Here is an 18,510-nt window from a genome sequence, read left to right on the forward strand (position 1 = left end):
TCAGCCCCTCGGGTCTGTTACACAGGAACAAGAGGAGGCCCATTCCGCCCCCTTTGGTGGGGGCAGTGTCGAAGGGTTTGAAAAGCAGTTTGAAAAGAGCTTGTGTGTGTCTGTGTTTTGCAGTGAGCTGGATCTCTCCCATGAAAGACTATCTCTGGATCGTTTGGGTGATTTAAACTCATAATAGTAACGTCTTTAACCTGATGTGATTCTGTTTAAAGGTGTTAAGTCTCTTGGAAGTTTGAAGGAACATTTTGAGGGATTATTTACTGCAATATTTTCTGAGTTATCTTTGAAGTAAGGGGTGTTAAGAGATCCAATGTTTATTTAAGATGTTAAGTTGAGTTCATGGAATAAACAGTGTTTTGTGTTTAAAAACCCACGTGTCCATAATTGTAATCCCACCCCTAGGGAACAAGCCGTGTGCTCGGAAAAGCAACAAATACATTAAAGGGAGAGGTTGGTTGAACTCCGTGATACATTTTGGGGTTCTGAAAATGCCTCGCCCATAACAGAAGCATGCTGTATGCCTTCTTGACCACTCTATCGACCTGCACAGCCACCTTCAGGGTACAATGGACATGAACTCCCAGATCTCTCTGTACATCAATTTTCCCCAGGATTCTTCCACTGACCGTATAGTCCGCTCTTGAATTAGATCGTCCAAAATGCATCACCTCGCATTTGCCTGGATTGAACTCCATCTGCCATTTCTCTGCCCAACTCTCCAATCTATCTATATTTTGCTGTATTCTCTGACAGTCTTCCTCGCTATTTGCAACTCCACCAATCTTAGTATCATCTGCAAACTTGCTAATCAGACCACCTATACCTTCGTCCAGATCATTTATGTATATCACAAACAACAGTGGTCCCAGCACGGATCCCTGTGGGACACCACTAGTCACCCTTCTCCATTTTGAGACATTCCCTTCCACCACTACTCTCTGTCTCCTGTTGCCCAGCCAGTTCTTTATCCATCCAGCTAGTACACCCTGAACCCCATGCGACGTCACTTTCTCCATCAGCCTGCCACGGGGGATTGAATGTAGAAATTGTTACACATTATACTTCATATCTGCGGCAGTAATGTTATGAAAACCCCTGGTTTAATACAAGCAGTGTATCTGCTAAAACTGTGATTAGGGGGTTGTAAAAGGCGAGGTCATCATTCATTCCGACCATGACACTGAAACTTTTACGGCCCCTTAATTACAGCTTCAGCAGGCATACTGCCCGTACACATTATAAATCAGGCTTTTATTTAACATTTGCCTTTCCCGATCAGCGTCTGCACCTGCACACCAGCTCTCGGGGTTTGAGGAACGAGAACACCTCAAGTCCCTCGGTGCGATCCCCGTCGTCCCAGAGGCTGCACTCAGTGCCTGTCCACCGAACAGCAACCCAATCAGGGCTTCGCTGGAGAGTCCAGAGCATTCCGGGCCGTGAAAGGTCGATGCACGGGCACCTACGCAGCCCCCGCCGCACCCGCCCTTCCCCTCGAACAAGGCCCCCAGATTCCACCTTACAGGGTCAAATTCCGGGAGGTGAAAAGCGGCCTTCCTCCAGCCCAGGAAGAACTCCTCGGGAGTGTGGAACGGAATTCCGGCATTTAGGGCAAACTGGAGGAAAAGAGAGAGAGAGGATTAGAGAGGGCGAGGGGCAGGGAGGAGAGAGAGAGAGACAGGGAGCGAGAGAGACAGAGAGAGACAGAGAGAGAGAGGGGGACAGAGTGAAAGAGAGGGGGGCAGAGAGAGAGAGGGGGACAGAGAGAGAGAGGGGGACAGAGAGAGAGAGGGGGACAGAGAGAGAGAGGGGGACAGAGAGTGAGAGGGGGACAGAGAGTGAGAGGGGGACAGAGAGAGAGAGGGGGACAGAGAGAGAGAGGGGGACAGAGAGAGAGAGGGGGACAGAGAGAGAGAGGGGGACAGAGAGAGAGAGGGGGACAGAGAGAGAGAGGGGGACAGAGAGAGGGGGACAGAGAGAGAGAGGGGGACAGGGAGAGCGAGAGACAGACAGAGAGAGAGAGGGGGTCAGAGAGAGGGGACAGAGAGAGGGGGACAGAGAGAGGGGGACAGAGAGAGGGGGACAGAGAGAGGGGGACAGAGAGAGAGGGGGACAGAGAGAGGGGGACAGAGAGAGGGGGACAGAGAGAGAGAGGGGGACAGAGAGCGAGAGGGGGACAGAGAGCGAGAGGGGGACAGAGAGAGAGAGGGGGACAGAGAGAGACAGGGGGACAGAGAGAGAGAGGGGGACAGAGAGAGAGAGGGACAGAGAGAGGGGGACAGAGAGAGAGAGGGACAGAGAGAGAGAGGGACAGAGAGAGGGGGACAGAGAGAGGGGGACAGAGAGAGGGGGACAGAGAGAGGGGGACAGAGAGAGGGGGACAGAGAGAGGGGGACAGAGAGAGGGGGACAGAGAGAGGGGGACAGAGAGAGACAGAGAGAGAGAGAGAGGGAGACAGAGAGAGAGAGAGAGGGAGACAGAGAGAGAGAAGGAGACAGAGAGAGAGAAGGAGACAGAGAGAGAAGGAGACAGAGAGAGAGAAGGAGACAGAGAGAGAGAAGGAGACAGAGAGAGACAGACAGAGAGAGACAGACAGAGAGAGACAGACAGAGACAGAGAGAGAGAGAGAGAGAGACAGGCAGACAGAGAGAGAGCGTGAGAGACAGAGACAGAGAGAGACAGAGAGAGAGAGACAGAGAGACAGACAGAGAGAGAGAGAGAAACAGAGAGTGAAACAGAGAGAGAAACAGAGAGAGAAACAGAGAGAGAAACAGAGAGAGAAACAGAGAGAGAAACAGAGAGAGAAACAGAGAGAGAAACAGAGAGAGAAACAGAGAGCGAGAGGCAGAGAGAGAGACAGACAGAGAGAGAGACAGAGAGCGAAACAGAGAGAGATAGAGAGACAGAGAGGGGTTCGGGGGGGGGAGTAATTCCAGTGCCTCAGGCCTCTCCCCTAGGCAGTTGAAGGCACGGCCGCCAATGGGAATGGGGGGATGCTCGAGAGGCCGGGATTGGAGGAACGCAGAGATCTCGGAGGTTACAGAGATAGGGAGGGTTATAGGGACTGGAGTATACAGAGGTAGGGAGGGGTATAGGGGCTGGAGGTTACAGAGATAGGGAGGGTTGTAGGAGGTTACAGAGATAGGGAGGGTTATAGGGACTGGAGGTGACAGAGATAGGGAGGGTTGTAGGGGCTAGAGGAGGTTACAGAGACAGGGAGGGGTGTACGGGGCTGGAGGATTTTACAGAGATAGGGAGGGATGTGGGGGCTGGAGGAGGTTACAGAGATAGGGAGGGGTCAAGTCTGGATGAGGTTACAGAGATAGGGAGGGTTGTAGGGGTGGAGGAGGTTACAGAGATAGGGAGGGTTATGCGGGCTGGAGAAGGTTACAGAGATAGGGAGTGTTGTAGGGGCTGGAGGAGGTTACAGAGATAGGGAGGATTGTAGGGGCCGGAGGAGGTTACAGAGATAGGGAGGGTTGTAGGGGCTGGAGGAGGTTACAGAGATAGGGAGGGGTGTAGGAGCTGGAGGAGGTTACAGAGAGAGGGAGGGCTGTAGGGGCTGGAGGAGGTTACAGAGCTAGGGAGGGGTGCAGGAGCTGGAGGAGGTTACAGAGATAGGGAGGGTTATAGGGGGCTGGAGGAGGTTACAGAGATAGGGAGGAGTGTTGGGGCAGCAGGAGGGAACAGAGATAGGGAGGGTTATAGGGGCTGGAGGAGGTTACAGAGATAGGGAGGGTTGTAGGGGCTGGAGGATGTTACAGAGATAGGGAGGGTTGTAGGTGCTGGTGGACGTTACAGAGATGGGGAGGGTAGTAGGGGGCTGGAGGAGGTTACAGAGATAGGGAGGGTTGTAGGTGCTGGTGGACGTTACAGAGATGGGGAGGGTAGTAGGGGGCTGGAGGAGGTTACAGAGATAGGGAGGGTTGTAGGTGCTGGTGGACGTTACAGAGATGGGGAGGGTAGTAGGGGGCTGGAGGAGGTTACAGAGATAGGGAGGGTTGTAGGTGCTGGTGGACGTTACAGAGATGGGGAGGGTAGTAGGGGCTGGAGGATGTTACAGAGATAGGGAGGGTTGTAGGGACTGGAGGAGGTTACAGAGTTAGGGAGGGTTCTCGGGGCTGGAGGAGGTTACAGAGATGGGGAGGGGTGTAGGGGCTGTAGGGGTTACAGAGATAGGGAGGGTTGTTGGGGCTGGAGGCGGTTACAGAGATAGGGAGGGTTGTAGGTGCTGGTGGACTTTACAGAGATAGGGAGGGTAGTAGGTGCTGGTGGACGTTACAGAGATAGGGAGGGTAGTAGGGTGCTGGAGGAGGTCACAGAGATAGGGAGGGTTGTAGGTGCTGGTGGACGTTACAGAGATAGGGAGGGTTGTAGGGGCTGGAGGAGGTTACAGAGATAGGGAGGGTTGTAGCGGGCTGGAGGAGGTTACAGAGATAGGGAGGATTGTAGGGGGCTGGAGGAGGTTACAGAGATAGGGAGGGTTGTAGGGGCTAGAGAAGGTTACAGAGATAGGGAGGGTTGTTGGGGCTGGAGGAGGTTACAGAGATAGGGAGAGTTGTAGGGGGCTGAGGAGGTTACAGAGATAGGGAGGGATGTCGGGGCTGAGGAGGTTACAGAGATAGGGAGGGTTGTCGGGGCTGGAGGATGTTACAGAGATAGGGAGGGTTGTAGGGGCTGGAGGAGGTTACAGAGATAGGGAGGGGTGTAGGGGCTGGAGGAGGTTACAGAGATAGGGAGGGTTGTAGGGGCTGGAGGAGGTTACAGAGATAGGGAGGGGTGTAGGGGCTGGAGGAGGTTACAGAGATAGGGAGGGGGTGTAGGGGCTGGAGGAGGTTACAGAGATAGGGAGGGGGTGTAGGGGCTGGAGGAGGTTACAGAGATAGGGAGGGGTGTAGGGGCTGGAGGAGGTTACAGAGATAGGGAGGGGGTGTAGGGGCTGGAGGAGGTTACAGAGATAGGGAGGGGGTGTAGGGACTGGAGGAGGTTACAGAGATAGGGAGGGGGTGTAGGGGCTGGAGGAGGTTACAGAGATAGGGAGGGGGTGTAGGGACTGGAGGAGGTTACAGAGATAGGGAGGGTTGTCAGGGCTGGAGGATGTTACAGAGATAGGGAGGGTTGTCGGGGCTGGAGGAGGTTACAGAGATAGGGAGGGTTGTCAGGGCTGGAGGAGGTTACAGAGATAGGGAGGGTTGTAGGGGCTGGAGGAGGTTACAGAGATAGGGAGGGTTGTAGGGGCTGGAGGAGGTTACAGAGATAGGGAGGGTTGTCGGGGCTGGAGGAGGTTACAGAGGTAGGGAGGGGTGTAGGGGGCTGGAGGAGGTTTAAATCTGGTTCTTGGAAATTCGGAAGCGCGGGAATTGTCAGGGATCCCAGTTACCAGTCTGTCACTGCAGGAGAAATCCTTCTTTTTGCGATCCGGAGCCCAGTTGGCAGGGCGGCCTGCTGCGTCTGAACACAACAAATACACAGACACCAGTTAGAGACGCTTCACCCTGCCTGACCAGTACTGAGGGAGCGCCGCACTGTCAGAGAGTCAGTACTGAGGGAGCTCCGCACTGTCAGAGGGTCAGTACTGAGGGAGTGCCGCACTGTCAGAGGGTCAGTACTGAGGGAGTGCCGCACTGTCAGAGGGTCAGTACTGAGGGAGTGCTGCACTGTCAGAGAGTCAGTACTGGGGGAGTGCCGCACTGTCAGAGGGTCAGTACTGAGGGAGTGCCGCACTGTCAGAGGGTCAGCACTGAGGGAGTGCCGCACTGTCAGAGAGTCAGTACTGGGGGAGCGCCGCACTGTCAGAGGGTCAGCACTGAGGGAGTGCCGCACTGTCAGAGGGTCAGTACTGAGGGAGTGCCGCACTGTCAGAGGGTCAGTACTGGGGGAGCGCCGCACTGTCAGAGGGTCAGCACTGAGGGAGTGCCGCACTGTCAGAGGGTCAGTACTGAGGGAGTGCCGCACTGTCAGAGGGTCAGTACTGAGGGAGTGCTGCACTGTCAGAGGGTCAGTACTGAGGGAGTGCCGCACTGTCAGAGGGTCAGTACTGAGGGAGTGCCGCACTGTCAGAGGGTCAGTACTGAGGGAGCGCCGCACTGTCAGAGGGTAAGTACTGAGGGAGTGCCGCACTGTCAGAGGGTCAGTACTGAGGGAGTGCCGCACTGTCAGAGGGTCAGTACTGAGGGAGTGCCGCACTGTCAGAGGGTCAGTACTGAGGGAGTGCCGCACTGTCAGAGGGTCAGTACTGAGGGAGTGCCGCACTGTCAGAGACTCAGTACTGAGGGAGTGCCGCACTGTCAGAGGGTCAGTACTGAGGGAGTGCCGCACTGTCAGAGACTCAGTACTGAGTGAGCGCCGCACTGTCAGAGGGTCAGTACTGAGGGAGTACCGCACTGTCAGAGGGTCAGTACTGAGGGAGTGCCGCACTGTCAGAGGGTCAGTACTGAGGGAGCGCCGCACTGTGGGAGGGTCAGTACTGAGGGAGTGCCGCACTGTCAGAGGGTCAGTACTGAGGGAGTGCTGCACTGTCAGAGGGTCAGTACTGAGGGAGTGCCGCACTGTCAGAGGGTCAGTACTGAGGGAGTGCCGCACTGTCAGAGGGTCAGTACTGAGGGAGTGCCGCACTGTCAGAGGGTCAGTACTGAGGGAGTGCTGCACTGTCAGAGGGTCAGTACTGAGGGAGTGCTGCACTGTCAGAGGGTCAGTACTGAGGGAGTGCCGCACTGTCAGAGGGTCAGTACTGAGGGAGTGCCGCACTGTCAGAGGGTCAGTACTGAGGGAGCGCCGCACTGTGGGAGGGTCAGTACTGAGGGAGTGCCGCACTGTCAGAGGGTCAGTACTGAGGGAGTGCCGCACTGTCAGAGGGTCAGTACTGAGGGAGTGCCGCACTGTCAGAGGGTCAGTACTGAGGGAGTGCCGCACTGTCAGAGGGTCAGTACTGGGGGAGTGACGCACAGTCAGAGGGTCAGTACCGAGGGAGTGCCGCACTGTCAGAGGGTCAGTACTGAGGGAGTGCCGCACTGTCAGAGGGTCAGTACTGAGGGAGTGCCGCACTGTCAGAGGGTCAGTACTGAGGGAGTGCCGCACTGTCAGAGGGTCAGTACTGAGGGAGTGCCGCACTGTCAGAGGGTCAGTACTGAGGGAGTGCTGCCCTGTCAGAGGGTCAGTACTGAGGGAGTGCCGCACTGTCAGAGGGTCAGTACTGAGGGAGTGCCGCACTGTCAGAGGGTCAGTACTGAGGGAGTGCCGCACTGTCACAGGGTCAGTACTGAGGGAGTGCCGCACTGTCACAGGGTCAGTACTGAGGGAGTGCCGCACTGTCAGAGGGCCAGTACTGAGGGAGCGCCGCACTGTCAGAGGGTCAGTACTGAGGGAGCGCCGCACTGTCAGAGAGTCAGTACTGAGGGAGTGCCGCACTGTCAGAGGGTCAGTACTGAGGGAGTGCCGCACTGTCAGAGGGTCAGTACTGAGGGAGTGCCGCACTGTCAGAGAGTCAATACTTAGGGAGTACCGCACTGTCAGAGGGTCAGTACTGAGGGAGTGCTGCACTGTCAGAGGGTCAGTACTGAGGGAGTGCCGCACTGTCAGAGGGTCAGTACTGAGGGAGTGCCGCACTGTCAGAGAGTCAGTACTGAGGGAGTACCGCACTGTCAGAGGGTCAGTACTGAGGGAGTGCGGCACTGTCAGAGGGTCAGTACTGAGGGAGCGCCGCACTGTCAGAGGATCAGTACTGAGGGAGTGCCGCACTGTCAGCGGGTCAGTACCGAGGGAGTGCTGCACTGTCAGAAGGTCAGTACTGAGGGAGTGCCGCACTGTCAGAGGGTCAGTACTGAGGGAGTGCCGCACTGTCAGAGGGTCAGTACTGAGGGAGTGCCGCACTGTCAGAGGGTTAGTACTGAGGGAGTGCCGCACTGTCAGAGGGTCAGTACTGTGGGAGTGCCGCACTGTAAGAGGGTCAGTACCGAGGGAGTGCCGCACTGTCAGAGGGTCAGTACTGTGGGAGTGCCGCACTGTCAGAAGGTCAGTACTGAGGGAGAGCCGCACTGTCAGTGGGTGAGTACTGAGGGAGTGCCGCACTGTCAGAGGGTCAGTACTGAGGGAGTGCCGCACTGTGAGAGGGTCAGTACTGAGGGAGCGCCGCACTGTCAGAGGGTCAGTATTGATGGAGCGCCGCACTGTCAGAGGGTCAGTACTGAGGGAGTGCCGCACTGTCAGAGGGTCAGTACTGAGGGAGCGCTGCACTGTCAGAGGGTCAGTACAGAGGGAGCGCTGCACTGTCAGAGGGTCAGTACTGAGGGAGTGCCGCACTGTCAGAGGGTCAGTACTGAGGGAGAGCCGCACTGTCAGTGGGTGAGTACTGAGGGAGTGCCGCACTGTCAGAGGGTCAGTACTGAGGGAGCGCTGCACTGTCAGAGGGTCAGTACTGAGGGAGCGCTGCACTGTCAGAGGGTCAGTACTGAGGGAGTGCCGCACTGTCAGAGGGTCATTACTGAGGGAGTGCCGCACTGTGAGAGGGTCAGTACTGAGGGAGTGCCGCACTGTGAGAGGGTCAGTACTGAGGGAGTGCCGCACTGTCAGAGGGTCAGTACTGAGGGAGTGCCGCACTGTCAGAGGGTCAGTACTGAGGGAGTGCCGCACTGTCAGAGGGTCAGTACTGAGGGAGTGCCGCACTGTCAGAGGGTCAGTACTGAGGGAGTACTGCACTGTAAGAGGGTCAGTACTGAGGGAGTGCCGCACTTCCAAGGGTCAGTACTGAGGGAGTGCTGCACTTTGAGGGTCAGTACTGAGGGAGTGCTGCACTGTCAGAGGGTCAGTACTGAGGGAGTGCCGCACTGTCAGAGGGTCAGTACTGAGGGAGTACCGCACTGTCAGAGGGTCAGTACTGAGGGAGTGCCACACTACCAAAGGGTCAGTGCTGAGGGAGTGCTGCACTGTCAGAGCGTCAGTACTGAGGGAGTGCCGCACTGTCAGAGGGTCAGTACTGAGAGAGTGCTGCAGTGTCAGAGGGGCAGTACTGAGGGAGTGCCGCACTGTCAGTGGGTCAGTACTGAGGGAGTGCTGCACTGTCAGAGGGTCAGTACTGAGGGAGTGCCGCACTGTCAGAGGGTCAGTACTGAGGGAGTACCGCACTGTAAGAGGGTCAGTACTGAGGGAGTGCCGCACTGTCAGAGGGTCAGTACTGAGGGAGTGCTGCACTTTGAGGGTCAGTACTGAGGGAGTGCTGCACTGTCAGAGGGTCAGTACTGAGGGGGTGCCGCACTGTCAGAGGGTCAGTACTGAGGGAGTGCTGCACTGTCAGAGGGTCAGTACTGAGGGAGCGCCGCACTGTCAGAGGGTCAGTACTGAGGGAGTGCCGCACTGTCAGAGGGTCAGTACTGAGGGAGTGCCGCACTGTCAGATGGTCAGTACTGAGGGAGTGCTGCACTGTCAGAGGGTCAGTACTGAGGGAGCGCCGGAGTGTCAGAGGGTCAGTACTGAGGGAGTGCCGCACTGTCAGAGGGTCAGTACTGAGGGAGTGCTGCACTGTCAGAGGGTCAGTACTGAGGGAGCGCCGCACTGTCAGAGGGTCAGTACTGAGGGAGTGCCGCACTGTCAGAGAGTCAGTACTGAGGGAGTGCCGCACTGTCAGAGGGTCAGTACTGTGGGAGCGCCGCACTGTCAGAGGGTCAGTACTGAGGGAGCGTCGCACTGTCAGAGGGTCAGTACTGAGGGAGCGCCGCACTGTCAGAGGGTCAGTACTGAGGGAGTGCCGCACTATCAGAGGGTCAGTACAGAGGGAGTGCTGAACTGTCAGAGGGTCAGTACTGAGGGAGCGCCGCACTATCAGAGGGTCAGTACAGAGGGAGTGCTGAACTGTCAGAGGGTCAGTACTGAGGGAGCGCCGCACTGTCAGAGAGTCAGCACTGAGGGAGTGCCGCACTGTCAGAGGGTCAGTACTGAGGGAGTGCCGCACTGTCAGAGGGTCAGTACTGAGGGAGTGCCGCGCTGTCAGAGGGTCAGTACTGAGGGAGTGCCGCACTGTCAGAGGGTCAGTACTGAGGGAGTGCTGCACTGTCAGAGGGTCAGTGCTGAGGGAGTGCTGCACTGTTAGAGGGTCAGTACTGAGGTAGTCCCGCACTGTCAGAGGGTCAGTACTGAGGGAGTGCCGCACTGTCAGAGGGTCAGTACTGAGGGAGTGCCGCACTGTCAGAGGGTCAGTACTGAGGGAGCGCCGCACTGTCAGAGGGTCAGTACTGAGGGAGTGCCGCACTGTCAGAGGGTCAGTACTGAGGGAGCGCTGCACTGTCAGAGGGTCAGTACTGAGGGAGTGCCGCACTGTCAGAGGGCCAGTGCTGAGGGAGCGCCGCACTGTCAGAGGGTCAGTACTGAGGGTGTGCTGCACTGTCAGAGGGTCAGTACTGAGGGAGTGCTGCACTGTCAGAGGGTCAGTACTGAGGGAGTGCCGCACTGTCAGAGGGTCAGTACTGAGGGTGTGCTGCACTGTCAGAGGGTCAGTACTGAGGGAGTGCCGCACTGTCAGAGGGTCAGTACTGAGGGAGTGCCGCACTGTCAGAGGGTCAGTACTGAGGGAGTGCTGCACTGTCAGAGGGTCAGTACTGAGGGAGTGCCGCACTGTCAGAGGGCCAGTGCTGAGGGAGCGCCGCACTGTCAGAGGGTCAGTACTGAGGGAGTGCTGCACTGTCAGAGGGTCAGTACTGAGGGAGTGCTGCACTGTCAGAGGGTCAGTACTGAGGGAGTGCCGCACTGTCAGAGGGTCAGTACTGAGGGTGTGCTGCACTGTCAGAGGGTCAGTACTGAGGGAGTGCCGCACTGTCAGAGGGTCAGTACTGAGGGAGCGCCGCACTGTGGGAGGGTCAGTACTGAGGGAGTGCCGCACTGTCAGAGGGTCAGTACTGAGGGAGTGCCGCACTGTCAGAGGGTCTGTACTGAGGGAGTGCCGCACTGTCAGAGGGTCAGTACTGAGGGAGTGCCGCACTGTCAGAGGGTCAGTACTGGGGGAGTGACGCACAGTCAGAGGGTCAGTACCGAGGGAGTGCCGCACTGTCAGAGGGTCAGTACTGAGGGAGTGCCGCACTGTCAGAGGGTCAGTACTGAGGGAGTGCCGCACTGTCAGAGGGTCAGTACTGAGGGAGTGCCGCACTGTCAGAGGGTCAGTACTGAGGGAGTGCCGCACTGTCAGAGGGTCAGTACTGAGGGAGCGCCGCACTGTGGGAGGGTCAGTACTGAGGGAGTGCCGCACTGTCAGAGGGTCAGTACTGAGGGAGTGCCGCACTGTCAGAGGGTCAGTACTGAGGGAGTGCCGCACTGTCAGAGGGTCAGTACTGAGGGAGTGCAGCACAGTCAGAGGGTCAGTACCGAGGGAGTGCCGCACTGTCAGAAGGTCAGTACTGAGGGAGTGCCGCACTGTCAGAGGGTCAGTACTGGGGGAGTGACGCACAGTCAGAGGGTCAGTACCGAGGGAGTGCCGCACTGTCAGAAGGTCAGTACTGAGGGAGTGCCGCACTGTCAGAGGGTCAGTACTGAGGGAGTGCCGCACTGTCAGAGGGTCAGTACTGAGGGAGTGCCGCACTGTCAGAGGGTCAGTACTGAGGGAGTGCCGCACTGTCAGAGGGTCAGTACTGAGGGAGTGCTGCCCTGTCAGAGGGTCAGTACTGAGGGAGTGCCGCACTGTCAGAGGGTCAGTACTGAGGGAGTGCCGCACTGTCAGAGGGTCAGTACTGAGGGAGTGCCGCACTGTCACAGGGTCAGTACTGAGGGAGTGCCGCACTGTCAGAGGGCCAGTACTGAGGGAGCGCCGCACTGTCAGAGGGTCAGTACTGAGGGAGCGCCGCACTGTCAGAGAGTCAGTACTGAGGGAGTGCTGCACTGTCAGAGGGTCAGTACTGAGGGAGTGCCGCACTGTCACAGGGTCAGTACTGAGGGAGTGCCGCACTGTCAGAGGGCCAGTACTGAGGGAGCGCCGCACTGTCAGAGGGTCAGTACTGAGGGAGCGCCGCACTGTCAGAGAGTCAGTACTGAGGGAGTGCCGCACTGTCAGAGGGTCAGTACTGAGGGAGTGCCGCACTGTCAGAGGGTCAGTACTGAGGGAGTGCCGCACTGTCAGAGAGTCAGTACTGAGGGAGTACCGCACTGTCAGAGGGTCAGTACTGAGGGAGTGCTGCACTGTCAGAGGGTCAGTACTGAGGGAGTGCCGCACTGTCAGAGGGTCAGTACTGAGGGAGTGCCGCACTGTCAGAGAGTCAGTACTGAGGGAGTACCGCACTGTCAGAGGGTCAGTACTGAGGGAGTGCGGCACTGTCAGAGGGTCAGTACTGAGGGAGCGCCGCACTGTCAGAGGATCAGTACTGAGGGAGTGCCGCACTGTCAGCGGGTCAGTACCGAGGGAGTGCTGCACTGTCAGAAGGTCAGTACTGAGGGAGTGCCGCACTGTCAGAGGGTCAGTACTGAGGGAGTGCCGCACTGTCAGAGGGTCAGTACTGAGGGAGTGCCGCACTGTCAGCGGGTTAGTACTGAGGGAGTGCCGCACTGTCAGAGGGTCAGTACTGTGGGAGTGCCGCACTGTAAGAGGGTCAGTACCGAGGGAGTGCCGCACTGTCAGAGGGTCAGTACTGTGGGAGTGCCGCACTGTCAGAAGGTCAGTACTGAGGGAGAGCCGCACTGTCAGTGGGTGAGTACTGAGGGAGTGCCGCACTGTCAGAGGGTCAGTACTGAGGGAGTGCCGCACTGTGAGAGGGTCAGTACTGAGGGAGCGCCGCACTGTCAGAGGGTCAGTATTGAGGGAGCGCCGCACTGTCAGAGGGTCAGTACTGAGGGAGTGCCGCACTGTCAGAGGGTCAGTACTGAGGGAGCGCTGCACTGTCAGAGGGTCAGTACAGAGGGAGCGCTGCACTGTCAGAGGGTCAGTACTGAGGGAGTGCCGCACTGTCAGAGGGTCAGTACTGAGGGAGAGCCGCACTGTCAGTGGGTGAGTACTGAGGGAGTGCCGCACTGTCAGAGGGTCAGTACTGAGGGAGTGCCGCACTGTGAGAGGGTCAGTACTGAGGGAGTGCCGCACTGTCAGAGGGTCAGTACTGAGGGAGCGCTGCACTGTCAGAGGGTCAGTACTGAGGGAGCGCTGCACTGTCAGAGGGTCAGTACTGAGGGAGTGCCGCACTGTCAGAGGGTCAGTACTGAGGGAGTGCCGCACTGTGAGAGGGTCAGTACTGAGGGAGTGCCGCACTGTGAGAGGGTCAGTACTGAGGGAGTGCCGCACTGTGAGAGGGTCAGTACTGAGGGAGTGCCGCACTGTCAGAGGGTCAGTACTGAGGGAGTGCCGCACTGTCAGAGGGTCAGTACTGAGGGAGTGCCGCACTGTCAGAGGGTCAGTACTGAGGGAGTACTGCACTGTAAGAGGGTCAGGACTGAGGGAGTGCCGCACTGTCAGAGGGTCAGTACTGAGGGAGTGCTGCACTTTGAGGGTCAGTACTGAGGGAGTGCTGCACTGTCAGAGGGTCAGTACTGAGGGAGTGCCGCACTGTCAGAGGGTCAGTACTGAGGGAGTACCGCACTGTCAGAGGGTCAGTACTGAGGGAGTGCCACACTATCAGAGGGTCAGTGCTGAGGGAGTGCTGCACTGTCAGAGCGTCAGTACTGAGGGAGTGCCGCACTGTCAGAGGGTCAGTACTGAGAGAGTGCTGCAGTGTCAGAGGGGCAGTACTGAGGGAGTGCCGCACTGTCAGTGGGTCAGTACTGAGGGAGTGCTGCACTGTCAGAGGGTCAGTACTGAGGGAGTGCCGCACTGTCAGAGGGTCAGTACTGAGGGAGTACCGCACTGTAAGAGGGTCAGTACTGAGGGAGTGCCGCACTGTCAGAGGGTCAGTACTGAGGGAGTGCTGCACTTTGAGGGTCAGTACTGAGGGAGTGCTGCACTGTCAGAGGGTCAGTACTGAGGGGGTGCCGCACTGTCAGAGGGTCAGTACTGAGGGAGTGCTGCACTGTCAGAGGGTCAGTACTGAGGGAGCGCCGCACTGTCAGAGGGTCAGTACTGAGGGAGTGCCGCACTGTCAGAGGGTCAGTACTGAGGGAGTGCCGCACTGTCAGATGGTCAGTACTGAGGGAGTGCTGCACTGTCAGAGGGTCAGTACTGAGGGAGCGCCGGAGTGTCAGAGGGTCAGTACTGAGGGAGTGCCGCACTGTCAGAGGGTCAGTACTGAGGGAGTGCTGCACTGTCAGAGGGTCAGTACTGAGGGAGCGCCGCACTGTCAGAGGGTCAGTACTGAGGGAGTGCCGCACTGTCAGAGAGTCAGTACTGAGGGAGTGCCGCACTGTCAGAGGGTCAGTACTGTGGGAGCGCCGCACTGTCAGAGGGTCAGTACTGAGGGAGCGTCGCACTGTCAGAGGGTCAGTACTGAGGGAGCGCCGCACTGTCAGAGGGTCAGTACTGAGGGAGCGCCGCACTGTCAGAGGGTCAGTACAGAGGGAGTGCTGAACTGTCAGAGGGTCAGTACTGAGGGAGCGCCGCACTGTCAGAGAGTCAGCACTGAGGGAGTGCCGCACTGTCAGAGGGTCAGTACTGAGGGAGTGCCGCACTGTCAGAGGGTCAGTACTGAGGGAGTGCCGCGCTGTCAGAGGGTCAGTACTGAGGGAGTGCCGCACTGTCAGAGGGTCAGTACTGAGGGAGTGCTGCACTGTCAGAGGGTCAGTGCTGAGGGAGTGCTGCACTGTTAGAGGGTCAGTACTGAGGGAGTGCCACACTGTCAGATGGTCAGTACTGAGGTAGTCCCGCACTGTCAGAGGGTCAGTACTGAGGGAGTGCCGCACTGTCAGAGGGTCAGTACTGAGGGAGCGCCGCACTGTCAGAGGGTCAGTACTGAGGGAGTGCCGCACTGTCAGAGGGTCAGTACTGAGGGAGCGCTGCACTGTCAGAGGGTCAGTACTGAGGGAGTGCCGCACTGTCAGAGGGCCAGTGCTGAGGGAGCGCCGCACTGTCAGAGGGTCAGTACTGAGGGAGTGCTGCACTGTCAGAGGGTCAGTACTGAGGGAGTGCTGCACTGTCAGAGGGTCAGTACTGAGGGAGTGCCGCACTGTCAGAGGGTCAGTACTGAGGGTGTGCTGCACTGTCAGAGGGTCAGTACTGAGGGAGTGCCGCACTGTCAGAGGGTCAGTACTGAGGGAGTGCCGCACTGTCAGAGGGTCAGTACTGAGGGAGTGCAGCACTGTCAGAGGGTCAGTACTGAGGGAGTGCCGCACTGTCAGAGGGTCAGTACTGAGGGAGTGCCGCACTGTCAGAGGGTCAGTACTGAGGGAGTGCCGCACTGTCAGAGGGTCAGTACTGAGGGAGTGCCGCACTGTCAGAGGGTCAGTACTGAGGGAGTGCCGCACTGTCAGAGGGTCAGTACTGAGGGAGTGCCGCACTGTCAGAGGGTCAGTACTGAGGGTGTGCTGCACTGTCAGAGGGTCAGTACTGAGGGAGTGCCGCACTGTCAGAGGGTCAGTACTGAGGGAGTGCTGCACTGTCAGAGGGTCAGTACTGAGGGAGTGCCGCACTGTCAGAGGGTCAGTACTGAGGGAGCGCCGCACTGTCAGAGGGTCAGTACTGAGGGAGAGCCGCACTGTCAGTGGGTGAGTACTGAGGGAGTGCCGCACTGTCAGAGGGTCAGTACTGAGGGAGTGCCGCACTGTGAGAGGGTCAGTACTGAGGGAGTGCCGCACTGTCAGAGGGTCAGTACTGAGGGAGCGCTGCACTGTCAGAGGGTCAGTACTGAGGGAGCGCTGCACTGTCAGAGGGTCAGTACTGAGGGAGTGCCGCACTGTCAGAGGGTCAGTTCTGAGGGAGTGCCGCACTGTGAGAGGGTCAGTACTGAGGGAGTGCCGCACTGTGAGAGGGTCAGTACTGAGGGAGTGCCGCACTGTGAGAGGGTCAGTACTGAGGGAGTGCCGCACTGTCAGAGGGTCAGTACTGAGGGAGTGCCGCACTGTCAGAGGGTCAGTACTGAGGGAGTGCCGCACTGTCAGAGGGTCAGTACTGAGGGAGTACTGCACTGTAAGAGGGTCAGTACTGAGGGAGTGCCGCACTGTCAGAGGGTCAGTACTGAGGGAGTGCTGCACTTTGAGGGTCAGTACTGAGGGAGTGCTGCACTGTCAGAGGGTCAGTAGTGAGGGAGTGCCGCACTGTCAGAGGGTCAGTACTGAGGGAGTGTCGCACTGTCAGAGGGTCAGTACTGAGGGAGTGCCACACTATCAGAGGGTCAGTGCTGAGGGAGTGCTGCACTGTCAGAGCGTCAGTACTGAGGGAGTGCCGCACTGTCAGAGGGTCAGTACTGAGAGAGTGCTGCAGTGTCAGAGGGTCAGTACTGAGGGAGTGCCGCACTGTCAGAGGGTCAGTACTGAGGGAGTGCCGCACTGTCAGTGGGTCAGTACTGAGGGAGTGCTGCACTGTCAGAGGGTCAGTACTGAGGGAGTGCCGCACTGTCAGACGGTCAGTACTGAGGGAGTGCTGCACTTTGAGGGTCAGTACTGAGGGAGTGCTGCACTGTCAGAGGGTCAGTACTGAGGGGGTGCCGCACTGTCAGAGGGTCAGTACTGAGGGAGTGCTGCACTGTCAGAGGGTCAGTACTGAGGGAGCGTCGCACTGTCAGAGGGTCAGTACTGAGGGAGTGCCGCACTGTCAGAGGGTCAGTACTGAGGGAGTGCCGCACTGTCAGATGGTCAGTACTGAGGGAGTGCTGCACTGTCAGAGGGTCAGTACTGAGGGAGCGCCGGAGCGTCAGAGGGTCAGTACTGAGGGAGTGCCGCACTGTCAGAGGGTCAGTACTGAGGGAGTGCTGCACTGTCAGAGGGTCAGTACTGAGGGAGCGCCGCACTGTCAGAGGGTCAGTACTGAGGGAGTGCCGCACTGTCAGAGAGTCAGTACTGAGGGAGTGCCGCACTGTCAGAGGGTCAGTACTGTGGGAGCGCCGCACTGTCAGAGGGTCAGTACTGAGGGAGCGTCGCACTGTCAGAGGGTCAGTACTGAGGGAGCGCCGCACTGTCAGAGGGTCAGTACTGAGGGAGCGCCGCACTGTCAGAGGGTCAGTACAGAGGGAGTGCTGAACTGTCAGAGGGTCAGTACTGAGGGAGCGCCGCACTGTCAGAGAGTCAGCACTGAGGGAGTGCCGCACTGTCAGAGGGTCAGTACTGAGGGAGTGCCGCACTGTCAGAGGGTCAGTACTGAGGGAGTGCCGCGCTGTCAGAGGGTCAGTACTGAGGGAGTGCCGCACTGTCAGAGGGTCAGTACTGAGGGAGTGCTGCACTGTCAGAGGGTCAGTGCTGAGGGAGTGCTGCACTGTTAGAGGGTCAGTACTGAGGGAGTGCCACACTGTCAGATGGTCAGTACTGAGGTAGTCCCGCACTGTCAGAGGGTCAGTACTGAGGGAGTGCCGCACTGTCAGAGGGTCAGTACTGAGGGAGCGCCGCACTGTCAGAGGGTCAGTACTGAGGGAGTGCCGCACTGTCAGAGGGTCAGTACTGAGGGAGCGCTGCACTGTCAGAGGGCCAGTGCTGAGGGAGCGCCGCACTGTCAGAGGGTCAGTACTGAGGGAGTGCTGCACTGTCAGAGGGTCAGTACTGAGGGAGTGCTGCACTGTCAGAGGGTCAGTACTGAGGGAGTGCCGCACTGTCAGAGGGTCAGTACTGAGGGAGTGCCGCACTGTCAGAGGGTCAGTACTGAGGGAGTGCCGCACTGTCAGAGGGTCAGTACTGAGGGAGTGCTGCACTGTCAGAGGGTCAGTACTGAGGGAGTGCCGCACTGTCAGAGGGTCAGTACTGAGGGAGTGCCGCACTGTCAGAGGGTCAGTACTGAGGGAGTGCTGCACTGTCAGAGGGTCAGTACTGAGGGAGTGCCGCACTGTCAGAGGGTCAGTACTGAGGGAGTGCCGCACTGTCAGAGGGTCAGTACTGAGGGAGTGCCGCACTGTCAGAGGGTCAGTACTGAGGGAGTGCCGCACTGTCAGAGGGTCAGTACTGAGGGAGTGCCGCACTGTCAGAGGGTCAGTACTGAGGGAGTGCCGCACTGTCAGAGGGTCAGTACTGAGGGTGTGCTGCACTGTCAGAGGGTCAGTACTGAGGGAGTGCCGCACTGTCAGAGGGTCAGTACTGAGGGAGTGCTGCACTGTCAGAGGGTCAGTACTGAGGGAGTGCCGCACTGTCAGAGGGTCAGTACTGAGGGAGCGCCGCACTGTCAGAGGGTCAGTACTGAGGGAGTGCCGCACTGTCAGAGGGTCAGTACTGAGGGAGTGCTGCACTGTCAGAGTATCAGTACTGAGGGAGTGCCGCGCTGTCAGAGGGTCAGTACTGAGGGAGTGCCGCGCTGTCAGAGGGTCAGTACTGAGGGAGTGCTGCACTGTCAGAGGGTCAGTACTGAGGGAGCGCCGCACTGTCAGAGGGTCAGTACTGAGGGAGTGCTGCACTGTCAGAGGGTCAGTACTGAGGGAGCGCCGCACTGTCAGAGGGTCAGTACTGAGGGTGTGCCGCACTGTCAGAGGGTCAGTACTGAGG

At 58.3% G+C, this 18,510-nt stretch overlaps 1 protein-coding gene across 1 annotated transcript in view; it reads right to left on the bottom strand.

The window, feature by feature from the left end:
- pnkp (polynucleotide kinase 3'-phosphatase) overlaps nucleotides 1-18,510 on the bottom strand; it is a 120,905-nt gene that overhangs the window by 17,106 nt on the left and 85,289 nt on the right. Inside the window, exons 7-8 of the mRNA XM_072501574.1 lie at nucleotides 5,387-5,457; nucleotides 1,530-1,622 (exon numbers count right to left, since the gene is read on the bottom strand). Coding sequence (XP_072357675.1) covers nucleotides 1,530-1,622; nucleotides 5,387-5,457 — 164 coding nt within the window. The remainder of the gene's footprint in view (nucleotides 1-1,529; nucleotides 1,623-5,386; nucleotides 5,458-18,510) is intronic.

The sequence above is a fragment of the Scyliorhinus torazame genome, chromosome 5 (genome assembly GCF_047496885.1).
Source record: "Scyliorhinus torazame isolate Kashiwa2021f chromosome 5, sScyTor2.1, whole genome shotgun sequence".
NCBI classification, from domain to species: Eukaryota; Metazoa; Chordata; class Chondrichthyes; order Carcharhiniformes; family Scyliorhinidae; genus Scyliorhinus; species Scyliorhinus torazame.